Consider the following 25,393-nt stretch of genomic DNA (forward strand, 5'->3'; position numbering starts at 1 on the left):
CCCCTCAAAGATTGTTAGAAATAGGTTCGTTTTAGAAATTGCCACAGAGCGCTCGAAAACAGGCATTATTGTGCATGCGCAGCTGCAGTGATGTAGGAGCCCACATGTTCGTACGTATAAAGCATTAAGAGATCTTACATTACACCATAAAAGAAACAGGACATCAGAGGATACTCCAAGAGCATTGTAATTTCGTAAACCATACTAAAACACATAATTTGACTTTAAGTGCACATTGGTTTGGCCAGATTCACTATGAAGTAGGTCCCACCTGATATAAAGCTTTCAGTGTGGTTTTTGGGATGTAATTTTTCTTGGAGTACCAGTACATTAATATATCATGTTTGGTTCTTTATTATGGCATAATGCCATACATGGTAGAAGATGAAAAGGTGCACTTGAAATTCAGCAAACAATTGTAACTAGCCAATACTGTGGAATGAAACACTTAGTTTCAAATAAACTGATTGCCTCAGTGGAAAAGATTAATAAAGCCAAATTTCTTTAGCAAACTGTCAAAAATAGCTTCATAGTTCTGCAAGGTGATTAATGATTGATTGCTAAAAACTTGGAAATAAAATAAAATCAGAAAACTGAAACTAATAATATATTTTTGCCTTCCATAATTATGTGAATGTATTTTAATTCACTTGATAGCTTCCTGCCACAGAAATCCATTTTGTTTTCATTTGACGTGGCAGCTGTAAATGAAATGAGAAACAGCAAAAATCACTTAATGCAAATACAGGTCACACTGAGACTACGCCGTCCCCACTAAAACTTGGACAACATGGGGGAATCTGGCAGCTAGTGCATGTGAGAAAAATTTTTCTCGTTATCATCTGCCTGCTAGCTGTTACTGCAGATACAGCTACACTTCAAGTAGCCGGAAGTGGGAGAAGATACTACTCACATGCAAGTCAATTGCACATGTGCATGAGCCCGCTGGCAACTGCTCAAACGAACAGTTGTGATGTCAAGCTCATAGAAAACAGTTTATTTTTACAAAGTATTACATGATCTTCACTCTAAGGCTTTTGACACGTTTGTGCTGTTTGCAGATGGTTGTGCATGCACAGTGTTTTGTTGTTGTAAACGGCACATTACCTTCGCAACTAAAGTTTTTTTTGCACTCTTTTTATGTTTTATAGCTGCAGTATTATTCTCCAGTAGCAGGATACAGTAACATTTTTTGCTAGAGTATCAATTCTTATCAGTCAAAATTAGAAAAATAAAAATTTTCCAGGATTCTGAAAAATTTCCGTGTTTTTCCTGGTTTTCTCCTGGATGAAAAAATTCCTGGATTTCTCCCAGATTTCCTGGGTTGTATACACCCTGTACTTGTCCATCCCTACACGACTCCTGCTTCCAACCCCATACCTCATACCCCTGTATTAGACCTAGATGCCAGATCTGTCCTGTACATCCTCCCACCACCTACTCCAGTCTGGTCACCCCATCAAAGGCAAGGCTACCTGTCAAAGCAGTCATGTGATCTACAAGTGAAGCTGCAACCACTGTGCTGCATTCTGTGTGGGCATGACAACCAACAAGCTGCCTGTCCCCATGAATGGCCACCAAGAAGCTGTGTCCAAGAAACAAGCTGGCCATCCTGCTGCTGAGCAAGCTGCTAAACATGACATCCTTCATTTCAATGACCGCTTCACAAGCTGTGCTATATGCATCCTTCCCACCAACACCAGCTTTTCTGAATTGGGCAGGTGGGAGCTTTCCCTGCCATATATCCTACACTCCCAGAATGCTCCTGGCCTCAACTTTCGTTAGTTATTGCCTTCACCCATCCAGCCCCTACCCTATTCCCATTCCAGCACTATACAGCCCTCATTCCATCGTACCCAGTCTTTTTACTTCTCTTCTTTTCTGCTACCCCCTCTGCCCCCCCCCTCCCCCCACCTCTTCCCTCCTGTCCTCCTAACCTGGAGTACTTCAATGTCTACGACCCCTATCCTGTTATCCCTCCCCTTCCCCAACCCAGCCTCCTCCTTACCCCCACCCAGTCACCACTCCCATCATGCACTGGTGGTGGTGCTGCTGCTGCTTGCGGAGTGTGTGTGTGTGTGTGTGTGTGTGTGTGTGTGTGTGTGTGATAAAGACCTTACAGGCCAAAAGCTTTAGTTTTTTGTTGTGCCTTTCTGTGACTCAGCATCTCTGGTACTGGCAAGTTTCCTTTCATAATATTGTTACAGATTAGTTTATTGCCCGACCTGACGGCTTATCAGAACAGGATCTCTGTATCCTAGCTATCACATTCCAAAAAAGCCGCAAGTATGTGTGCCGTAGCCTATAAGCTACTGTCCCCACATTCTCCACCCAACAGTTTTCTTGCCCCGTCCGATCACCTCCTACCAACTCACACCCTCATGGTGTGCTGCTCTCTGCCAATACACCTACCAGTCTTTTCCCCTCTCTGCTACTCTCCTTTTCCACCCCCCCCCCCAAAAAAAAAATAGCCTCCCAAAACTGCACGTGGTATCTTTGTCCTGCCACCTTCTTCTACTCCCTGCACACACTGCCAGACAATGCTCTTCTCTCCCCACACCTTTCCCCTTTCCATGCTCCACTCCAAATTGTCACTTTTGTTCAGTGCAACAGTTGCAGTCTGCCCAGAGCAGTTGAAGATAGCGGTCACGTATGCGCAAAGTGTGTCTGATTGTGTGAATTTGTGTGTTTTCTCCTTTCTTTTCTGATTGGCTGAAAGCTCAGCGTGTAACGGTCTTTTAGTCATGCCTTTCTGCAACTCAATGAGTCATCTTTACGCTGAGCAGCAATCTATCCTTTTTAGAACTATCACTAACAAAGTGTGCAACCATAAGTCCTCTGCAAGGTAGCAGAGTTGGAGGAAGTAATTCTGGAGTGTTGAATCTGGGTAGTGTAATTCACAATTCAATCAAAACTGGTTGATGTTAAGGGACAAAAATACCACCAAGAACCAAAATTAATGATATATGAGAGCACATAGCCAAAGTGCCTTGAAATGGAGTCTTCAATATCGGCAATTATGTGTGTAGAGCACAATTTTTTCCAAATAAAATACTCCATTTACTTTACCTGTGTTTCTATACTAAAAAAATTGATGTAAAAGAAACTTTGCCAAACAAAGACAAGAAGATTGCAAATGCAAAATATGCCAACTCTTTTTGATTATGTGTGTTAACTCCATCTGAATTAATGATCCAACCGCTAACCACCATCCCCCCCCCCCCCCCCCCACTGAATTTAATGTAGTGTAAGATCATTAATATTAATAACTTGTTTTCCCCCTTAAGAATTCCGAAACAAACAGAATCAGAAACCTAACTTCATTGAGAGTTCACACATTTTTCCTGGAACATACCTCAAAGTTGAATCTCCCTAAGAGATGATGCAATGAACCATCATTTGGCTTCAGTTTTAGTGCTTCATCAATGTGTTTCTTGAAAAGAATTCCATCAGAGATCCTTTCCTTGAGGCCCGACAACTGTCCCCGGGTACCGACGCTGATGGCGTACCATTTGTGTGCCTCATAACTAGATGGGTTGAGCTTCACTGCCCGTTCTGCATGCTCACAACCTGTGGAAAGTTAAGGCTCTGCATACAAATGTAAAACTAATCGCAGTTTTTAACGAAGAATTATAATTTTTGGTAACTTATTCAGGGTGTGTACATGGGGGAAAAAAAGAAGAAGAAAAAAGAATCATCCCGGATTTCCCAGTTGTAAATACACTTTTTCTAGGTGAACATACACTATATCTCAGGTGAAAGAACATTTTTTTTTTCATGTTACATGACAATATGCTTTCCCTTGGAGCTGTAAAAATCATCAGTCCTTTGAAAGGTAACAGTCTTATACACAAGTGTACAAACTCCTGGCAAAAAAAAAAAAAAAAAAAAAGACACTTTAGAAAATTCTTTAAGGCACGGCAATAGGAACGCTCCATATTTTTGTATCAAAAGTATAAATACAAATTTCATGAAATAAAGCAAGAGTTTCCGAACACAGAACACAAAATATCAGAAGTGTGAGGCTCATGCAACGATATGGAAACAGAGACCGTATAGGACTCTCAGTAGCCTTGCAGATCATTCAAATTCAAGAAAATATGGCCCATAGTATGTGTTCTCGCTTTGTGAAATACGGCTACTAAATGATAATATTTTTCATTAAAAAAAAAACTAAGTTTGCACATATATTGGTCGTAAAAAAATGTTTGCTGTTTTTCTGAGTATGTCGTTAGACAGGATCCTAAGGTTACAGCTTAAATTGCAACACCTGAATACTTCAGATAAATACAATTACAAATTTCACTGCAGTGCACCTAACATTTCATGGGTCACCGGGCTTAATGCATGTTCCATTGAGGACTTTGACTTTTAAATAGGAAAGCCAATACATATGAAACTGCTTGAGAACTCACCTCGTACCATTTTTTTCTTGAAGGATAATTATTCTTTTTGCCATTGTTATTGCATAACTTGAATCTATAAAAGAATTAAAATAAATACGAAAAACTAGGCTTGAAGCTGTATATTTTTTATTGTGTGTTACTCTTTAAGACATATCAACCACAAATGCACCAGTAAAATTTTAAATCGTGGCCTAAAAGGCTGATCTTCTGAGTCCACAATTTTTTGTAAGTGATTAGTCCTCAAAGTGTTAAGCTATGAATAAGAGTAAAACACTTTTTGATTTAAAATATTCATTGCACATTCTCACATGTAACATAATTCATCTTTTGTAACAGAAAATTTACTTTGAAAGTAATGCTCCTCAAACCAACATTCACAATATTTTCCCATGACCTGTTAGAAATGCAAAAAGTTATGATGTCACACTCATAGAAGGCAGTTTGTTTCATGAAGTATTGCATAGCCTTCATCCTAAAGCCTCTGACACATTTTGCAGTTGGTAGACACTTGTGTGTGCACTGTGTCTTGGTGTTTTGTATGGCACATTTTCTTTGCAAGTAATATTTCATTTTGGTGTCATTCTCTCGTTTTTCATTGTCACAGCATTAATCTGCAGCAGTGATCTAATGTAAGACTCTGTTACAGAAACATAATGTAAAACTCTGTTTACAGAAACTTAACTGAAAACTAAAACAACAGAAAATTCCCAGAATTCTAAAAAATTACTAAAGGTGTATACACACTGTTAATACATATTTAAAAAAGTTATTGCATTTTACAAATTGTTCAAGTTATGCATGGGCTTAAGACAAACTGGATGAAAGAAATAAGACTTCCTAATTCAGTGGTCATAACAACAAAAATTTTCACAAGATTAAAGAGGAATGCGAGTGGTCAGGAATAGAAGACAAGTAGTCTGATAAAGGACGTAACATAATATCTTATTACAACTGGATTAAGTATACACTAATTTTTTTTAAACAAGTAAGATGTATGCCACAGTGGTAAGTTTAAGGTAACTATGGCTGTTGCTATACGGACAAAATATTATAAACAAACCTGGCAGTATAGAGCTATGAAAAAAAGAGGTGCTGGGTGAAGTAGAGAAGGGAAAGGTGCACTACTGGCTATTAAAATTGCCACACCAAGAAGAAATGCAGATGATAAACGGGTATTCATTGGACAAATATACTATACTAGAACTGACATGTGTTTACATTTTCACGCAATTTGGGTGCATAGATCCTAAGAAATCAGCACCCAGAACAACCACCTCTGGCCGTAATAATACACCTGGGAATTGAGTCAAACAGAGCTTGGATGGCATGTACAGGTACAGCGCCCATGCAGCTTCAACACGATACCACAGTTCATCAAGAGAAGTGACTGGCGCATTATGACGAGCCAGTTGCTGGGCCACCATTGACCTGATGTTTTCAATTGGTGAGAGATATGGAGAATGTGCTGGCCAGGGCAGCAGTCTAACGTTTTCTGTATCCAGAAAGGCCCGTACAGGACCTGCAACATGCGGTCGTGCATTATCCTGCTGAAATGTAGGGTTTCGCAGGGATCGAATGAAGGGTAGAACCGAGGGTCGTAATACATCTGAAATGTAACGTCCACTGTTCAAAGTGCCATCAATGCGAACAAGAGATGACCGAGACGTGTAACCAATGGCACCCCATAGTATCACTACGGGTGACACGCCAGTATGGCGATGACGAATACACGCTTCCAATGTACGTTCACCGCGATGTCGCCAAACACGGATGCGACCATCATGATGCTGTAAACAGAACCTGGATTCATCCGGAAAAATGACATTTTGCCATTCGTGCACCCAGGTTCATCGTTGAGTACACCAGCGCACGCTGTCTGTGATGCAGTGTCAAGGGTAACCGCAGCCATGGTCTCCGAGCTGCAAACGTCGTCTAACTGTTCGTGCAGATTGTTATTGTCTTGCAAACGTCCCCATCTCTTGACTCGGATCGAGACGCGGCTGCACGATCTGTTACAGCCATGCGGATAAGATACCTGTCATCTCGACTGCTAGTGATACGAGGCCATTGGGACCCAGCACGGCGTTCCATATTAACCTCCTGAACCTACCAATTTCATATTCTGCTAACAGTCATTGGATCTCGACCAACGCGAACAGCAATGTTGCGATACGATAAACCACAATCGCAATAAGCTACAATATGACCTTTATAAAAGTCGGAAATGTGATAGTACGCATTTCTCCTCGTTGCATGAGGCATCACAACAACATTTAACCAGGCGACGCTGATCAACTGCTGTTTGTGTATGAGAAATTGGTTGGAAACTTTCCTCATGTCAGAACATTGTAGGTATCGCCACCGGTGCCAACCTTGTGTGAATGCTCTGAAGAGCTAATCATTTGCATATCACAGCATCTTCTTCCTGTAGGTTAAATTTCGTGTCTGTAGCACGTCATCTTCGTGGTGTAGCAATTTTAATGACCAGTAGTGTAGAAGAAAGGAGGAAAAGGGACACAAAGAACCAACAAAAACTGAAACAGATGCATACTTTTTTTTTCTCTCTACTTTCAGAATGTTTTAACAGTGTACTTTTAACAGGTAGCACTGCACAGCTAAGGTTATTTTAACCATTCCATGGACATAGTACACTGTCTTTTTTTTATCAAATTATGCACCATGTAATATAGATTTAAACATTGACAATAATCAAGGCAGCATGGTAAAATAGGGGTACGAAATAAGTCAGGTGGTCATAAACACACAGTACGCTACTACTTCAGAAGGTAATCCGTACACAGTGACACCATGAATTGTTCTAGATTTTCAGTAAGTGGAAGACAAGGCTGCCAGATAATGAGCAGTCCTAAAGCATCGTCTGTACACCGACCAGCGCAGTGCCTTGAAACAGCATCAGGAAGGTACTGACCCTGTACGGATCATTTTGAAGCGCTACCACTGGCCATCACAACTTCTCTCCTTCCGTGATTGTGTCGATGCAACTGATACTGATAGCAGGGTGTCACAGGGTGGATTTCTCCAGTTTTGGAGGCATCATTGGGTTTAACTAATGAGGTCACATTGAGGTGTGGGAAATGCATATTTCATAGGTCTGTTGCGGCTACACAATTCATCACACAGTTCTTGTAACTCCCACATAATTTATATTAATGTGCTGAATGATTCTGAATGAACTGTGTCTAAAGTTGTGCCTTGTGATGGCGACCATTGCAGTAATGTAACTGGAAATCGCAGATAGTCTACAAAAGCGTTTCAATGTAAAAAGTCATGGAAGTGCTGGGTTCTTATAGATTACCATTATTTCTGAAGCTGCAAGATATATTATGCAATGTTGGTGCCCTCTGATAGAGAAATTTAAATGAGAATATGCAGCATTAATCAATTGTTATTTCACAGAAATGTAGTAGCATGAAGGGATAAAATTTTTTCTTGTATTTCTTGCAGACCAAATGTTGTGAATAAATTATTGAAATTCAGGACTGAGTATTATGCAAACAATTATTCTTTTTAAATGCTCAAATATGTTTTAACACATTTCTAGTATAATCTGTGGATACTTCTATTCAGTTGTTATTCTTAAGTATGTTGGATTCTGTGGACTCTCTATACTTTACAGTATATTGGTAGCTTGCCACTTCCAGTGAGACAGTTCACAAGCACATATTATTTCATAATATAATACTGCTCTTCTGCGAATCCAACTTTTAAACATTTGCAATCCGCTTTTGAGTCCAGTACAGTACTTTCCCAAAATTTTAACTCTGAGTTGCATCTTTGATAGTGACAAAGGTAATGTGAAAGCTTTATATGGGGTGGTGGTGGTGATAAACTTTCAGGTATGATGGAGAAGGGTCACATACCAATTTGAAGTAAAGGACCCTGGTCCAGAAACAACTGCGCCGAAGTTATAAGCAAAAATTGTTCCGATACCTTTGACATTAGAATACCAGTACTGTTATTCCTAAGACTGTAGGGTACGCAAATCCAATGGTCACTTAGATGTAGAAGTTGGGACAATATCCCAAATAATATAATCCAGATGGCACACTGTGCACTAACTTGTGCAATCCTGGTGTACAATGACTGTACTGTAGTAGACTGCTGTCTGTGTTAGAAGTTGAAGTACTAACACTGATCAGTCATAACAAAAGATAGTCACACCCGGCGACGGAATTTGCAAACACGATTTTCATTTAGGGGCAAGCAAATGGAAGCAGTAAATAAACAGAAAGGTGGGCCAAATATCTGTGTAGAAGCCATCCAGCTCATACTACGTTTCCGAGAATTTTCCAAAAATTAAGAGAAATGGGACAATTGGTACCACAGCACTACAACAGAGGAGGACAGCGAATTACTTATAAGATACAGTGTTTGCTGGAGTGGCTGAGACACCTAGCATCAGCACTCAATCAGTTGTACTTCAATTGAATGTTTCGCAGAGTACTGTGTGGTGTGTATTACTGGAATTGCAGCTACACACATACCATCCATAGTAAGCGCATGTTTTGACTTATGCTGACTCTGGAGCTTTGTCGTATTCAGCCAATGGTTCTAGAAGTACCTTACAGTCGATCCTCACTTTCCAAATTATGTACCTTTCACAGATGAAACCTCTTTCACCAGACGGAATGCTAAATCGTAGCAGTGGGCATGTTTGAGCTCACGAGAATGCTTGCACTACAGATGTGAAGCACCAAGAACACAGAATATACGTCAACGTGTGAGCAGGCAGTGTCAGTGATTACGTACTAGGCCTGTTTCTTCTTCTTCCTCACTTACATGTGTGAGTGTATAATGTGCTTATAAGATACTGACCAGGTTCCTGGAATACATCCCACTAGTTATTAATCAACAGCTGTAGTTCCAAAATGGAGCCCCATCTCACTATGGACTGAGTGTTCATGCAGATCTAGATCAGCCATTCTCGGAAAAGAAGAACAGGAGGAGGTCCTGTTTCATTGCCACTACATTCAACTGATCTCACCCCACTTGATTTGTTCTTGTGGTTGTGAAAAGTTTCGTGTACGCAATGCGTGTCAAGACTGAAGAGGATCTCCTGCCAAGAATTCTCATTGCCTGCAACACTGTTTGAATGACACTGGATATAACAGAACAGCTACAAAAGAACTGTGTGTGATGATGCCATGGCTGCAATGATGCTGGGGGATGCCATTTTAAACAACTGTTGAAAATGTCACAGATTCTGAAACTTATGCACCTAAATGGAATTTACTGTTACTGCACCATAGGCTTGGCATTTTTCAGTTTTGTGCGCTATTACAAATCCATCGACAGGGAAAATAATTTGATGGTATTTGGGAGCATTCATCAGGAATTCTGTACTCAATAATCAGGCTTTACACATTAGGGTACTTAGTTTGAACACTGCACGAGGCTAAGGCAAAAATTGAGTGGATTTTCACTTGCACCTTTCTACTCCATTGTTTCTGGACTATGGTCCCTTACCTCAAACTCATACATTACTCTCCAACAGCATCCTTGTAAGTTTGTATCATCATCATCATGGAAACACCCAGTATGTTTGCAGGCCAACATTGCTACCAAAAGCTGCAGAACTAAAGTTGTCTCGTTGCAGATGGCAGGTTACCAGTAAATAATAATGCAAAAACCAACCTACAAAATCGAACATGCTACAAGATAAGAACTGAATAAAGTACCCACTGATACTGTAATGTGTTTGGGAATTTAAAAAGAACACTAGTTTGCATTAACAATTGGACCTGAATTCCCATAACGTAGTCTGCAACCACAGCAGCTGCTACACCACCAAAACAAAAAAAGGTTTATTGTTAATAAACACCAGCTGTTATGCAAGCCTGGACTTCATAATTTTAGAATGCAGTAACCTAACTCCTGCAGTCATGAGCCTAAAGCACAGTTGCGCAACAGTAAAATTTGATATTATGATTGTACTACATGATTAAACCATTCTAAGACATTTTGGGATTGCAGCTGGTTGTTGTAAACTTCATGCCACATTATTTCAATTGTACACCTGCCAGTCATCTTCAGGTAAGCCATCAAAGTCTTCTATGGCTCACCTGAAGATGACTGGCAAGTGCCCAGTTCAGACTGGCAGGTGTCCAGATGAAATATCGTGAAATGAAGATTTGACAGTTAATCATTAGTAAGTGACGGTGAAAGTATTCAATAGTAGACCATTATCATACTGACAGTCAATGTTAATGGAGGCAGATCACTGAAAGATGCAGTTAGCATCAAGTGATAAGAACACAGTGATCATAATTTTAGATTGTTGGTTGTATGACAATGAATCTGGACTAGTGGCAGATGATCATAATAGTGTAACAAACAATCCAGTAGTGATGTCTGCAATGTAGGAATGTGTAACAGACAAAGGAGATGAAACAACCGAAAATTTAAGCTCCTAGCTTTCGGAATAAATGTTCCTTCATCAGGGAGGAGAGAGGGGAAAGAAAGGGAAGAAGGGAAAGTGGATTTAGTTACTCACAACCCAGGTTATGAAGCAACAGGGAAAGGAAAACAGGGAAGGTAGCAAGGATGGAGGCATGGTTGTCTGAGGTGTTGTTTGTTGTTTTTTGTTTGTTGTTTTTTGTGTCTCTATCGGCTGTACTGAGCTGAGGTAAGTACTGGCCAGCCCCTCTATCTCTTTGTTAGTAATTGTTTCACATCTTTATATGAGATTTTCCATTAATTATTTAGACAAAGGAGATGATACAGTTATGCAAGCAACTAATAATGATGTTATTATTGACAATATTAGCTACCGCTGAAAGAAATAATCATAAACAGACAGAACTGAAGTAATAATCACGAAACTGGAAAGATTATTCAAGAACAAGAAGAAGGTATGCAAAAGAGCGTGAAAATATGCTCAAATTTAGGACTGAATTAATTGATATAATGGAAACATTTGAAGATGTGAACTGAGATTTTCACAAACAGCACCAAGAGATTGGAAGGGAGCTAGAGAGTATCAAATAAGAATTGGGGGCTGAAAGGAGAGAAATCACAAAATTATGACTGCATTAAATGATAAACTTAACGAGCAGGAGTGCAACACTGCGTTTGGAAAAGGTACTACTCTGGGTAAAAAGAAAAAAAATCTTTAAATTTATTGGACACTTGCAACAACTACTCGAATGTCTAAAACACTAGTGGGAAATGAGCAGTCCACAAGCCAGATCCAGACCATGGAAGAAATTCAAAGGAGAAGGAGCAAGCCACTGCAGAATTTTGCAATGAAGTTTTTAAGACAACTATTGTATAATGTCATAAGTAAAGAAACAGTGCTCATATGTGGAAATAAATTTAAACATCTGAGTATGGGGTGAACATAAAATAAATGTACTCTTGAAATGCATGTTTTGAGGCATAATTTTGTTGGTGTGGCATAACGGGAAAGGGATACCATTCGTACCTTAACACATGAAGTCAAAACTATAGCATCCATGATGTTGACATGGGTGAAGACTACTGCTGCTGTGTCACATAATAACATGGCCCCCAAGCTTCAGCAAATACATGAATCACACTTGTGGCTTACCAGAGGTTACCACCAGGCCTGGTATACATGAACAAGTGATGAAAATTCTGCAAGTTACGGTGGGTTGAATACAGAAAAATTATACAAATATCTTACATGACATTTGGTACAAAAGAAACAACTCACTGCCACATGTCTAAGTGCTATTATTAAATGATGTGTGATGTACAAAGGTTCAAAAATGTACAAAATAGCTGTTTTGGTGCTGGAAGAGTACTCTCTCTCTCTCTCTCTCTCTCTCTCTCTCTCTCCCCCCCCCCCCCCCCCCCTTCCTCTTGTTAAAGCTATTTAACATTTCTGTTGGATTAATACAGCAACAAAAACAACCAATATTTGACAAAATAATTTAATCGTGTAGATAAAAAATCTACTCAACAAGCGGCGGAAGAACACACACACAAAAGAAGGTTACAATCAGGCAAGCTTTTGGAGCCAATGGGCCCTTCTTCAGGCAGAAGGTTTGAAGGGGAAGGAAGAGGGATGAAAAAAGGACTGGAGAGGTCTAGGAAAAGGAGTAGGTTTCAGAATAGTCACCCATAACTGCGGAACAAGGAAGACTTACCACATGGGATGAGAAGAAAAGACTTTTCTGATGGAGACAATTCTGCTGGATTCTCACATAAGTTTATTAATTAGTCTTTGTCATCCTTCAGAGATGAAAATGTTGGTCAGTGATAGTCATGGCAAGCATGTAAAAAAGAAATCTGAAACAGAGTCACATGGCACTGACCACCGACACATCATGTGGCATTTAATATAGAGCACGCGGTCCATACAAAGGCTGATCTAACAAAACTGACACAGACCTCAGAAGACACTATGATTTAGCAACCAGATAACATGGCACACAAAATAATGTATAGCATCGGATAACAGCTGCTTGGGAATGCCTCGACTAATTAAGATGGTCAAGCACTGTGGGCTAGTAGGATTTATACCATGCCATACTTTTGTAGAAGGAAAAATTCTTGGATGTAACATGGAATATAAAGTGTCAAAGTGTCATGATATTTCATCATTAAACCAAGACACCTGTTGTGGTTGGCAGGAGAGCCAACACCGTTACTACAGGAGGCAACAGATAATGGCGCCTTGCTAGGTCGTAGCAAATAACCTAGCTCAAGGCTATGCTACCTATCGTCTCAGTAAATGAGAGCGTAGAAGTCAGTGAACCATCGCTAGCAAAGTCGGCTGTACAACTGGGGCGAGTGCTAGGAAGTGTCTCTAGACCTGCCGTGTGGCGACGCTCAGTCTGCAATCACTGATAGTGGCGACACGCGAGTCCAACGTATACTACCGGACCGCGGCCGATTTAAAGGCTACCACCTAGCAAGTGTGGTGTCTGGTGGTGACACCACAACACCATTACCAGGTGAGCTGATTTACTGAGTTCCCACCGCTTTGTCTGTCCTGCATACACCACCAATACCACTCTTGGAGAGTGCCGTGGGGCAACAGTCACATAAACTTCGATTAATGAGCGATGATTACACAGGCAAAATGTACAAACTATAGTGTAAATACTGACACACTATCGACTATGCCAGTTAATGTTATTGTGCATTTTCTTGTCTCATGTAATTCAAGTGTGGGATTACAAGACAAGATTATAAAGCCTAAAGAAATATGAATCTGGCGTGTGTGTGTGTGTGTGTGTGTGTGTGTGTGTGTGTGTGTGTGTGTGTGTGTGTGTTTGAGAGAGAGAGAGAGAGAGATAGAAGGGGTTGGGGTGGGGAAGGGGGCTTGGGGATGGCAGGGGGCAGAACCAGTCATGATGTTTTATTCTCATTCAATCATTTTCCGAAGATTCACTCTATCTAAGGCAGCATTACTATCTGTAACCATGTGTTTCACCTTTTCGCAGCTACAGCTGCACCACTAGTTTCATTTCATGTGGGAAGAAGCGCAAGTAAGAGACTCATCAATTCTTTTAACCCCCCCTAAAAAAAGATGAGCCAGTTACACAATGATTATGAAAATGTTTGGAGTTTTTAGTACCTGTATTAAAACATTCTGAAGTGAGTGTATAGCAAAAATGATAAAGATGTTCACTAAAGCACAAAAATTTTCCCCAAGTGTCAAATAGCGAGTATAATTGGCAGTGCAGCGATTCTTGCAATGCATTTCACCACAAGTGGAAGAGAGTGATGGCTCACTGTTCCACAGAGGGATTCATTCACTGTCAATGAAACAGCAAAGACACAAGTGCTGTGGGGGGGATATGTGCTCTAGAAAGATGAGGGCTTTTCTGGCCGAAAGACTTGTTTGGAAGTCTTTTTGTTGTGCCTATCTGTGACCCAACATCTCGATTATAGTGAAGCAATCTATCCTTTTCGTTATGGGTGTTGAAGTCACCAAAGACTAGGAATGGTGAGGAGGCTGAGAGAGTAACGCACACTGTACTTCCTGGGACACAACAGCATCGGGAGAGATATACACATTACAGATGGTAAAGTTCTCATGTGCCCATACATGGCCATAGCCTCCTATGGTATCAAGAGGCACAAGGTCCTCTTAGTTGGTATGATTCTTAAAAATGGCCTCAGCAGTCACGAGGGGCTAGGATCCGAGTTGCTGGAAACTATGTTTCCTGAACGGGAATACACAATGACGTGAATGTGCTTAAAAGGTGTCAAAGCTCGGCTGGATGGTGGGAAAATCCATTACAATTCCATTGGGGGCGTAAGAGGGTCTTGAATATTGTGGGGGCATGAAGCAACCACGAGGGGGCGGACTGACACAGGGTTATGTACTGCCATTGAGACATCAGGGGATCCATTGAGATAGTTCTGTGGCACATTGCCTAGGGAGATCTAGTGTCTCAGGGGATCTCCACCTTGGGCTCAGAAGCAGTACATGCAGAGTCCAGTGGCATGCATGAGAATAGAAGCTTTCGAAATGTGGTGCTACAGAAGAATGCTGAAGATTAGATGGGTAGATCACATAACTAATGAGGAAGTATTGAATAGGATTGGGGAGAAGAGAAGTTTGTGGCACAACTTGACCAGAAGAAGGGGTCGGTTGGTAGGACATGTTCTGAGGCATCAAGGGATCACCAATTTAGTATTGGAGGGCAGCGTGAAGGGTAAAAATCGCAGAGGAAGACCAAGAAATGAATACACTAAGCAGATTCAGAAGGATGTAGGCTGCACTAGGTACTGGGAGATGAAGAAGCTTGCACAGGATAGTCGCATGGAGAGCTGCATCAAACCAGTCTCAGGACTGAAGACCACCACCACCACCACCACCACCACCACCACCACCACCACCACTACCACCACAACAACAACGACAACAGGAAGGAAGGGTGCCAGGGTGGATGGGCACAGAGGCAGGGCATACACCACAGTGTGTAACATTTCCTGCAGAACAGACACTTTTGTAAAATTATAGTGACTATATAATCATTAATGGAAGGTGAAGATAGTGCCAGGAAGGAAATTCGAATGCAAGACTAAAATTGTGAACCAAGTCTTAGCAGGGTCTGCACCAAAGGGAATGTCTGACGGAAAGTCGGGGTGGTAGGAGTTAGTTGACATGTAGGTTTGCAGCACAGAAAGAGGAAGCAATACTGCAAAGGCTGGGGACCTGCAGTAGCTAAGCACACATTCACCAAAGAGTGGCGATCCCCCTGAGGAGAGTGTGCCAAAAGTAGCCACAACAGGGCAACAACCATTACCATATCTGCCAACTTTGGAAAAGGGCCATCACTCAAATTCACACATGACAAAATCTAAATGATTTTCAACATTCCCTGGCTTGACGAAAATAATAATACATCTGGGCTACAAAATACAATAACTCATGCTTTAAACAGGATACTTCAATGAAATCATGTCTACTTAAATCATAGGCTAACGGTTTGTAGATGTGTAAGAGCCCAGAAGAAATCAATGTTAAACAACAGCAGGTGTGGTGAATATTGGTTTGGAGCATACATAACATGACTCTCATGATATATTAAGCAGATATGTGATGATTGAAAAAGGCTTTACACAATAAAACTTGTTTAATGTAACACAGGCCAGAAATAATTTTTACACACTGTATATCACACGCTAGTTCGACTTAGTCATAGTTGTGGCCTGATTAGCTTCCTGCAAAAAGTCTTGAGAAAAGTTTCATCGTAACAGGGACCAGAACTCTTAGTCTTTCAGATAGCAATAGACTCCAGATATTCACTGGGCATGGATGATCTGAACTCTGTTCTATTTTTCTTCACAAGGCTGAAAGCACGCTCACATTCTGCACTGCTACGTGGTATGGCGAGAATAGAGAGAGAGCATTAGTCTAGAAATTCGGTTATACTTGAGAAGTCCATTGGCTCCACAAATTCTTGATATCTGTGACCAACTAGAATCACTTGCAGCATCTTGATTTGCAGCCAAAGTGTCATCTACCTGAAGAGCTGTGAACTGTGTCTGAAGCTCATTCACCACCTCGTCTGTAGTTAGGCATGTGGAAGAAAACTACCCATTTTCAATTTTGTCTAACCTAGCAGCTTGAGCGTGCTTTAACATATCATCTTGAGTGGAAACTTGTGGATGGTGTAGTCATAGGCAGTGCCAACTTGATGAAAAGAAAAAGGGTTTAGCTCTATTCGGGAGACCTTTTACTATGTTTGAAGTCTGAATGCCGATAACTAACTCATCATCACTTCTTTGATTTTGAATCAAGTTGTACTCAACTTCAAGCAATGAGGAGCTTTTGACAATTTTGGGCTTAACAAACTTGACGAACAACAGCTTTAGCAAATCCGTTGGAAGTTCTAATAAAAAGTGAACTTGTGGGGAAGAAGTCTGAAGGGCAATATTGAATTTATCAAACACATGAATAGTCACCTGAGGACAGGAACAAACTATTTCTCTTCATATGTTATTGCAGAAGTCTTACTTTTTAAGATGGCTTTTCTTTTAGGGACATATGTAGTAGCAGAATCAAGAATTCTCTTCTTCTGACACTCTTTGGATCAACTTTGCTCAACACTAGTTATTCTGAAAGACATCAAGCTTGTGGAAATAGTTTTGGGAACATAATACTACTTCCTCCTCGAAGAAAAAAAGAAGCAGATCCCACAGGTCCAGTAGTTTACCCAAACATATGTCCAAAGATAACCACCTGGTACATACATGCTTCGGAATTTTCTTTGCCTCTTTATTGTGCAAGTTCTGGAATTTCTTAAGGCATTCTTTTCTTTCAACACACTTCTCTAAGAAATAAAACATTTCAACAAGAACCTCATCCACTTTAATTGGTAATCTCCTAGCAACATTTCAGCAGATAGATTAATCAGGTGAGAAATGCAACCTATGATAGCAGTTACCTGGTTGAACATCATTCAGAACTGCTGAAACCCCATTTCTGTGTCCTATCATAACAGGGCCATTGTTGGAGCTGAAAGCCACAGTTTTCAATTGGTATGTTATGAGAATTCAGCTGTGATAACATCAGGTTGCCTATGTTTTGCCCTGTTGAGTCCCTGTGTAACAGTGGTATGGATGGCACAGTCCTCACTACTTTTCCCCGTGCAATATCATAGGATGTGACAACAACAGGATACAACTTGTCATCCATATCTTTGATTCCATCCACTGCCAAAGAAAATGGTCCATTCTGAAGGCACTTAACAACTTCAGATGACACATTTTTTGCCATTTTATTTACAATGCATGTCACTTTCGTGCAACCACAGCTATATTTCTTGGCAACTTCTGATGTGGGAAACATCACCTTAAATGAACTACCAGCATGTGCTGCCGTATTTAAACGCACACTGCGTCCTACCAAAAAGGAAGTAAACAGACACTTGATCCTAATTACATCATTGTCAATGTTTCCAGGCTTGGCAAAAAAGGTGTTGATTTTTTTGTTATCTTCCATCAATTTAACATGACTTCCACATTTAACACATTTCACATAATTACTTATATCGTTTCTTCCACCATTTGCAATATTAATTTCACACCCACATACCACGCAAAAGGCAAATTTTTCTCCCTTTCTTGATTTTAATATGCACAGAAAATCAACAGACTATGATTCTTTAAATGTCTGGAAGTACTGTTTCTTGTTGGATTTATTCATGAATCCTACAATAGGAATATAGCGCACGAAAATGTTCAAGAACAAATCGATATATCACTGAACACAACATAAAATTATAACATAAACACTAAAGGCAGTCAAACACTTCATTGAAACATGTCAAAGCACACAAAGTCTTAAACAATTAAATGAAACATGATGTCAACCTAATGAACAAAGAATATGCATACAGTAAAAAACACACACACGTGGAATGAATGTATTTGATCCACACATGGTCGAATAATATGAGTTAAATCACAACAAGCAAACAGAGTAGAACACAGAATTTGCTGAGCATACCCTGGCTACATGAGAGAGAGAGAGGGCGGAGGAGGGAGGGAGAGAGAGAGAGAGAGAGAGAGAGAGAGAGAGAGAGAGAGAGAGAGAGAGAGAGAGAGAGGGAGGGAGGGAGGGGGGGGGGGGTGTCTGATGTAAGGAAAAACCAGGGATATGAAGCCTTGCAAATGACTAACCAATACAAAAAAAAGTGATGTTTACTGTTGCTGACCCTTCTGTATAATGGATTTCTTCCTTTCAGGAGTTACTGCATCCTCCATAGTTGCTGTCAGGGCGTGTGATGCCTGTGCGAGCCGCCACAGTACCTCGGGCTCCTCGGAGTACTGGAACCAACAACTTCACATCAGGTTCAAGAACTACAAATGGAGTACACAAATCACTGACGCTGTCAACATACAAGTCACTCCAAACCTATCAGATCAAGAAAATCCCTTGTGTACATGTAAGTTTCTTGTGCAGGAGTGTGTTTGAGGGAAACAAATCTGCAACTGTATTGTGCAACACTTTGGCCATTCCTGCAGGTAGTCATCAGAACATATTATAAACTACTGAGCTATGTCACTCTGGCTATAACACACTGGTATATCTTGCTGCTCAGTTATCACCTCACAAGGTCATTACAGTATTCTTTTTTGGTTACATGATGAGACTGATATCTCTTATTGTGTTGAGTGATACTGTTACATAAAGCAAAATCTGGAACTACAACTAGATGGAACTCCAACTAGATGTCATGTGGAAGTGAAGGTAGCACAGAGCACATGCCTTCAGTGACAGTGTTAAATATAGTGCACAGTGGGGTTCTGTCAAGATAACTGTCTGCAGTTTAGTTTCTTAAGGCAACCAAGGGACTGTACATTAGGCATGACAGAAGTTTACCATAAATTCAGTAGTCCTGATTAGAACAAGCAAACATATATTTTTACTATGAAAAATTTGTGTAACAGTTTGGAAAGAAACTAATCACACACAACCAACAAAAGTGAGCAGAGTTTGTTATAAAGTTATTAGAGAAGATGGCATCGACATTCTTTGGTTTTACACAACTAAATTGTCTTATCAACAGTAAAGGTGCAGATGGTTAGGTACAGAACAAAACAGTTCACAGAGTAGGGTATTCCAGGAAGTAATCAAAAAAAGGCTCTGAGCACTATGGGACTTAACATCTGAGGTCATCAGAAACTTACAACTACTTAAACCTAACTAACCTAAGGACATTATACACATCCATGCCCGAGGCAGGATTCTAACCTGCGACCGTAGCGATCGCGCGGTTTCAGACTGTAGCATCTAGAACCAATCGACCACTCCGGCCGGCCAAGAATAAAATGTTCTTTTTGTAACATGAAGTCCAGCCATATGCTGCTATTTGTATTGTTATCCAGTTACATAATATTCTTCTAACAGCGAACAATTACAAACTACAACGCATTACTGAATGTATTTGAAATATTGTTACCATTATAACATTAAATAACTGCTTGAAGTCATATCTTTGAAATACTGTTACTGTTATGAGATTAAATAACCGCTTGAACTCAAACTCTTTCCACAAAAATACTATTTCCTGACATAAACAGAGTTTATTTTTCATCTAACAACAACATACAAGCATGCTACATTTAGGACATTTATACAGTAAACATACTTGTAATTTTCAGGAAGAAACAGCATTAGGAAAGAACTTTTACAGAAACGACAGGATGATGATTTTAATGCAAAACTGAGCAGGAAAAATGATATTTCAGCAGATAACTTTGGACATAATAGCAGGAAAGACTGAGGTCAGGCCATACATTAATAGAATTCACTAAGAGCAACACATTTGCTTTAATACATTTTTCGAGAGGAAAATAAATGAATACAATAAAATAGACTTGACGAGGGCCAATGGAGCTAAACATGGAGCTAAAAATATATTTCATCTAACGATGAAAGAATTGTTAAAGTTGCAATGGATCCAAATCACTTCTGAATTTAAAGTGACCAGAGATTGGCCAAATGCAGAGTTAAAAAGATACAGAGCTACAAAACACAGGATTCATCTGGCTGTCAGAAAAATGGGTTATGATAATTTATTTAAGGGCAGAGGCATCTGTGTCACTGAGCAACTATCATAGGACAGGGAACACTGGCCCCACTGCAGGTTGCCTACCGAACAGCTTCCAGGAGAGCGCCAAAATTTTTTTTCAGTATTTCATATAATTAGTGATCAAACTAAAAAAGTTTAAAATGCAGACATAATCTGCTCAGCAAGAGGTATAATCTTAAGTGAAATGTTCAGGATAGTAAGACAAGCATAACAGTTAGAAACTGAGAATATGTCTTCAGTCAGTGTAACTTACTGCGTGCAAATACTCGAGACTATATTCATACAGTATTTGATCATTTTCAGAAAACAAAATAATTCCATTCCTGTTGCTACAACACCTTGTGGGGCTCATAATTTTTTTGTTTGAAAGTTATGATTTTTTTACCTGTTCTACTGATCACTATATATTAATATTTATTATTATTAATATTATTATTATCAATAATAATTAATTGATTAATTAATAATAATATTATTAATATTAATTATTTGGTGTCTGTATATGTGTGGATGGATTGTGTGTGTGTGTGTGTGTGTGTGTGTGTGTGTGTGTGTGTGTGTGTGTGTGTGTGTGTGTGCGCGCGCGAGTGAAAACCTGTCCCTTTTCCCCCCTAAGGTAAGTCTTTACGCTCCTGGGATTGGAATGACTCCTCACCCTCTCCCTTAAAACCCACATCCTTTCATCTTTCCCTCTACTTCCCTCTTTCCTGACAAAGCAACTGTTGGTTGCAAAAGCTTGAAATTTTGTGTGTGTGTGTGGTTTTTTTTTTGTGTCTACCTACCAGCACTTTCCTGTTTGTCAAGTCATAGATTCTTCATTTTTAATATTTACTAAAAACATGATAAAATAAAGTACAGCAAGTATCCAGTGCTTGTCAATATCCTCATAAGAGGACAGAGAAACTGTGGAAATAATGACCACACAGTGCACAAAGTGTAGTACAAATTAAAATACAACTGATGCTCCATATTCTGACCGACACATTCCTTGGTCCACACACAATACTTACATTTTAGGTAGCAACAATGTGGAAGGCATAGATTGCTATCCACCGCACAGAGCAGGCACTCCGTCTCAGGCAGGTGCTATGGAAAGAATATTTCTAGCATTTTTTCCATAGTGCCTGTTTGCGACTCAGTGCCTCCTCTACGTTGAATACAAATCTATCCTTTCCATGTTGCCCACAACCAATAAAGCCGCAGTACATAATTCATTAAAGAATCTAGCTCCTGTGAATAAATACTTTCAAATAACTGATTACTTTATGAATGAGTTGGTGTGTTGTATCTCTGAAACCAAGGCTGTAAGGGACAAACTGTTTCTAAAACAATTTCAAATTGTACATAAAGTTTGTTGGAAATCGGTATGTGCTCTCATTCTCAAATACTGGACAAATAAAGCGTAGGTAATTTCTGCTCAGTGAGTTATACTGCCTCACAAAATATAAATTGTATCTCACTGGAATACCAGTCTCACTGTGTTAAACCTTTAACACAAGTTTACAATTCTTAATGACAAATGGATGGTTTCCCTAAAAGCTGTTAGGAAGGCAGCCAGCAACAGAGACTGTGTACCATGAAGCATGCTGTTTAGTGATATAGGTATCCTGTCTACCAGGAGTGCTAGTTGTGTTTGAGGTGCAGGACGGCTTCTGCGAGATTTGCTACATAGAGAGGCACTGACAGAAGTGAAGTTGTGAGGGCAGGTCACGAGTCATGCCCCCAATAGCTAAGTCGATAAGGGGACTGCCTGCTAAGGCAAGGTTCTCAGTTTGAGTGTCGGTCTGTCACACACTTATCTGCCAAGAAGTTTCAAATATTTTTTTATGTTAATCCTACCATGAATATGTGAAACAATGGTATAAAACAAAAACGAGAATCTGACACCAATCACAATTTCGTTCATTAACATTGTACAACAAATTTTGAGGTATTACTCCTCAACTTCAAGCATGTGTAACCCCCATCATCTTGGTTCGTGCCTGATGGGTGATGTCAGTATGGCGTTGGAAAGGACACACTAATATTACAAAATGTAAATTATCTTTTTCTTGTGCCTTTGTTCCGTGTCTGTGCACAGTCGGCACAGTTATGAACAGGTTTGGGACCACAGTTAATTTACGGGGAGGTCAAATGCCCTTCCTCATGCCACCCTGTTACCTCCTGGGACAAAATACACTTACCCTGATTGTCTGCACATAGTATGACTCGCATGAAAGCATGCAGGAGTTTTCAAAACGACATACGAGATGAATGGCACACCTAAGTACATCATTAATTCATCAGGCAGATTTCATTAGAGGCCGGCACACCTTCTCGACCTGGAAGCAGCATTTTAACATGCACGGCTAGCTGGATGGGTTAATATAACAAAATGTAAATAAAACCATTACTTGTAGAACCTTTCCGCAGCTGGATGGGTTAATATTACAAAATTTAAATAAAACCATTATTGGTAGGACCTTTCAGTCTGAAAAGCAGCTACATTAACATTTGTTCAAGCATCTAAGAAAGACCGATTTTGATTAAATTTGCTAAAAAAGTCTTCCATTTATTTTTGTCTATAGTTTTGTTCATGCAAATACTATATAATCTCTGCTAATAAATGTTGTGAAAGTGACCACTGGCTGAGATGCTTTAACATTCATTTCCACCCAGTAATCTGTACTATATTTACAATGAAGCATTTAATTCTGCTGCAATATATGCAGATGGGAGTGTAACACTAACCATATGCTTTGACAAAGAATTTTTATATAACCAGAAATAAATTGGGCAACACATGTTGTTTATTCTTTATCCCACCACTTACTAAGAGCAGTCTAAAAAGAAATATGATAATTTCTTTCATTACACGATGGAAAGTATTATTCTTTCATTACTCGATGGAAAGTATTATGATAATTCTTGTAATGTGCAACAAAGGAAGGTAATGAGGTGCGAGGAATGCCTCAGGTTCAATCCCTGGCCAATGTGAAAAATGCCCAGTTCCACCATGGTTTGGATTCCACGTTAAAATGTATGTCCTCCCTACAGTGGGCTGGGAAGTCAATTCTAAGGTCAGTGGAAAGCAATGACATACCACCTCTGACAGAATTGTGCCTTGTGAAGTACTGTGATGTTCAAAGCAATTTTCGGCTTGATGTCTGTTTTAATTTTTACTTTATAGCACTGTCAGACAAAACTCTTTCGGAAGCACAATGTAGCAAAAGTAAAGCAAGCTTACTTGGTTGTAATGTTGTTCCAACAAATAAAATGCCGTCTGTTGTTGATCAGCACTGCCCCTCAGCAAACCGTCCACTTCACGGAGGAGGTTTGTCAGCTCAGAATCTCCAGTTTCACTGAAAGAGCATTACCCTGAATAAATAGGAGAACATAATGAGACCTCAACATCACTATGTAAAATGCCCCTATAGGAGATAGCTCAGTAACACAAATTTTAAAGCAATGTGTATATCTACTAAAACCTCCAAGTTCAGGTTGTGCAGTTGATTAAAAGTCAGTTACTAAAATTTATAAATCACTTTTCAAGTCAGTCGAACTGCAGTCATCTTAGATTAAAACTCACTCCTAAATGGTACCATGTCCTGTGGATCCAGTCTTACTATACACGAAGGTGGTGTATAGTCATCAACAATACAAAAGTGACTGATGAGTAAAGGAAAGTATATAAAGAGTGTAGAGCCATATTTGGAATTATTTTAGCAACTATATGAGCAACAAAGGGAAAATCCAATTCCATAATTGACTTTGACAAAGGACTGATTGCTATGGCCTGGGACCTAGAAAAGAGCATCTCTGAAATGGCAAAGCTGCACAGCCTTTTTTTTTTCCCTGCGACTGTCCTCAGCATCTATGAAAACAGTTAAAAGGCAGTGAAACCATGAGTAGGTGACAAAGTGTCTGATGTCTACACTTCTTCACAGAACATGAAGGTCAATATGCAGCCGATAACACAACACAGTACAATGTTGGTGCATGCACAACTATTCCAAAACACACCGTTCAGTACACACTGTAGAACATGTAACTGCAAGCAGACGACATCTAAGTGTCCCCGTGTTGACCCAAAGACATTATCAATAAAGATTGCAGTGGCACAGGACCATTGAAATTGCACCACAGATCAAAGGAAATGTGTTACCCGGATGGATAAATCATGTTTCTCATAACATCAGATCCACCATTATGTCCAGATACCCACATGTCCAGGCAAACAGCTGCTCCAAACATGTGTACAGGTTTCTGGGTGTAGTAGGACATTGAAAGTAGATCTTTAACAAGGATTACTGCCTATGTCACAAGGCCAGAATCATGCTGCAGCAGTTTGAGGAGGACAACAGTCAACTTATGAGAGCCTGACCACCGAAGTTGTCCAATCTGAATGTAACAAACGCATTTGGATCACTATCGGGCGCCAGCTATGCACCCACAAATCGACGTTTATATTTTGGGAACTGGGTGACTTGTGCCTGGCCAGCTGATGCCACATACCTCATCAGATCCGTGCCCTGCAGAATCTTTCTTTATAATGTTACAAAGGTGTACCAATATGCTATTACACAGGGGTTACAATTTTTTTTTTGGCTCAACAGTGATTCCCTCCTCCCCCCACACACTCACAATAATATACGTATAAGTGTTTATAAAGGACGACAGTAAAGAAGATTGGCTATGGCTTAGTGGAGGACCCATACTGGCAGTTTCCATAAGCAACTTGGGTAAACCACTGAAAATCCAAATCAGGATTGTGAGAGACAGCTTCAGCTCCCATTCTCCATAATTGTCATTGTCAGCGTCATCGGCGTCATTGTCATCATCTGTTCTGTCTTGCACAGGTCCATCTCTCCCAGCTGTGTGTTCTCCTCTTTAGTTCAGCGCAGTTGTTGCTCTTCCGTTCATTGCTTGCTGTCTTCTACTTCACATTCCCCTCTTTCCCTT

At 40.0% G+C, this 25,393-nt stretch overlaps 1 protein-coding gene across 1 annotated transcript in view; it reads right to left on the reverse strand.

The window, feature by feature from the left end:
- LOC126284578 (regulator of microtubule dynamics protein 3-like) overlaps positions 1–25,393 on the reverse strand; it is a 73,350-nt gene that overhangs the window by 34,988 nt on the left and 12,969 nt on the right. The window contains exons 2-4 of the mRNA XM_049983599.1: positions 23,679–23,793; positions 18,572–18,683; positions 3,356–3,570 (exon numbers count right to left, since the gene is read on the reverse strand). Of these exons, the coding sequence (XP_049839556.1) occupies positions 3,356–3,570; positions 18,572–18,683; positions 23,679–23,793 (442 nt within the window). The remainder of the gene's footprint in view (positions 1–3,355; positions 3,571–18,571; positions 18,684–23,678; positions 23,794–25,393) is intronic.

This window comes from Schistocerca gregaria, chromosome 8, assembly GCF_023897955.1.
Source record: "Schistocerca gregaria isolate iqSchGreg1 chromosome 8, iqSchGreg1.2, whole genome shotgun sequence".
Lineage (NCBI taxonomy): Eukaryota > Metazoa > Arthropoda > Insecta > Orthoptera > Acrididae > Schistocerca > Schistocerca gregaria.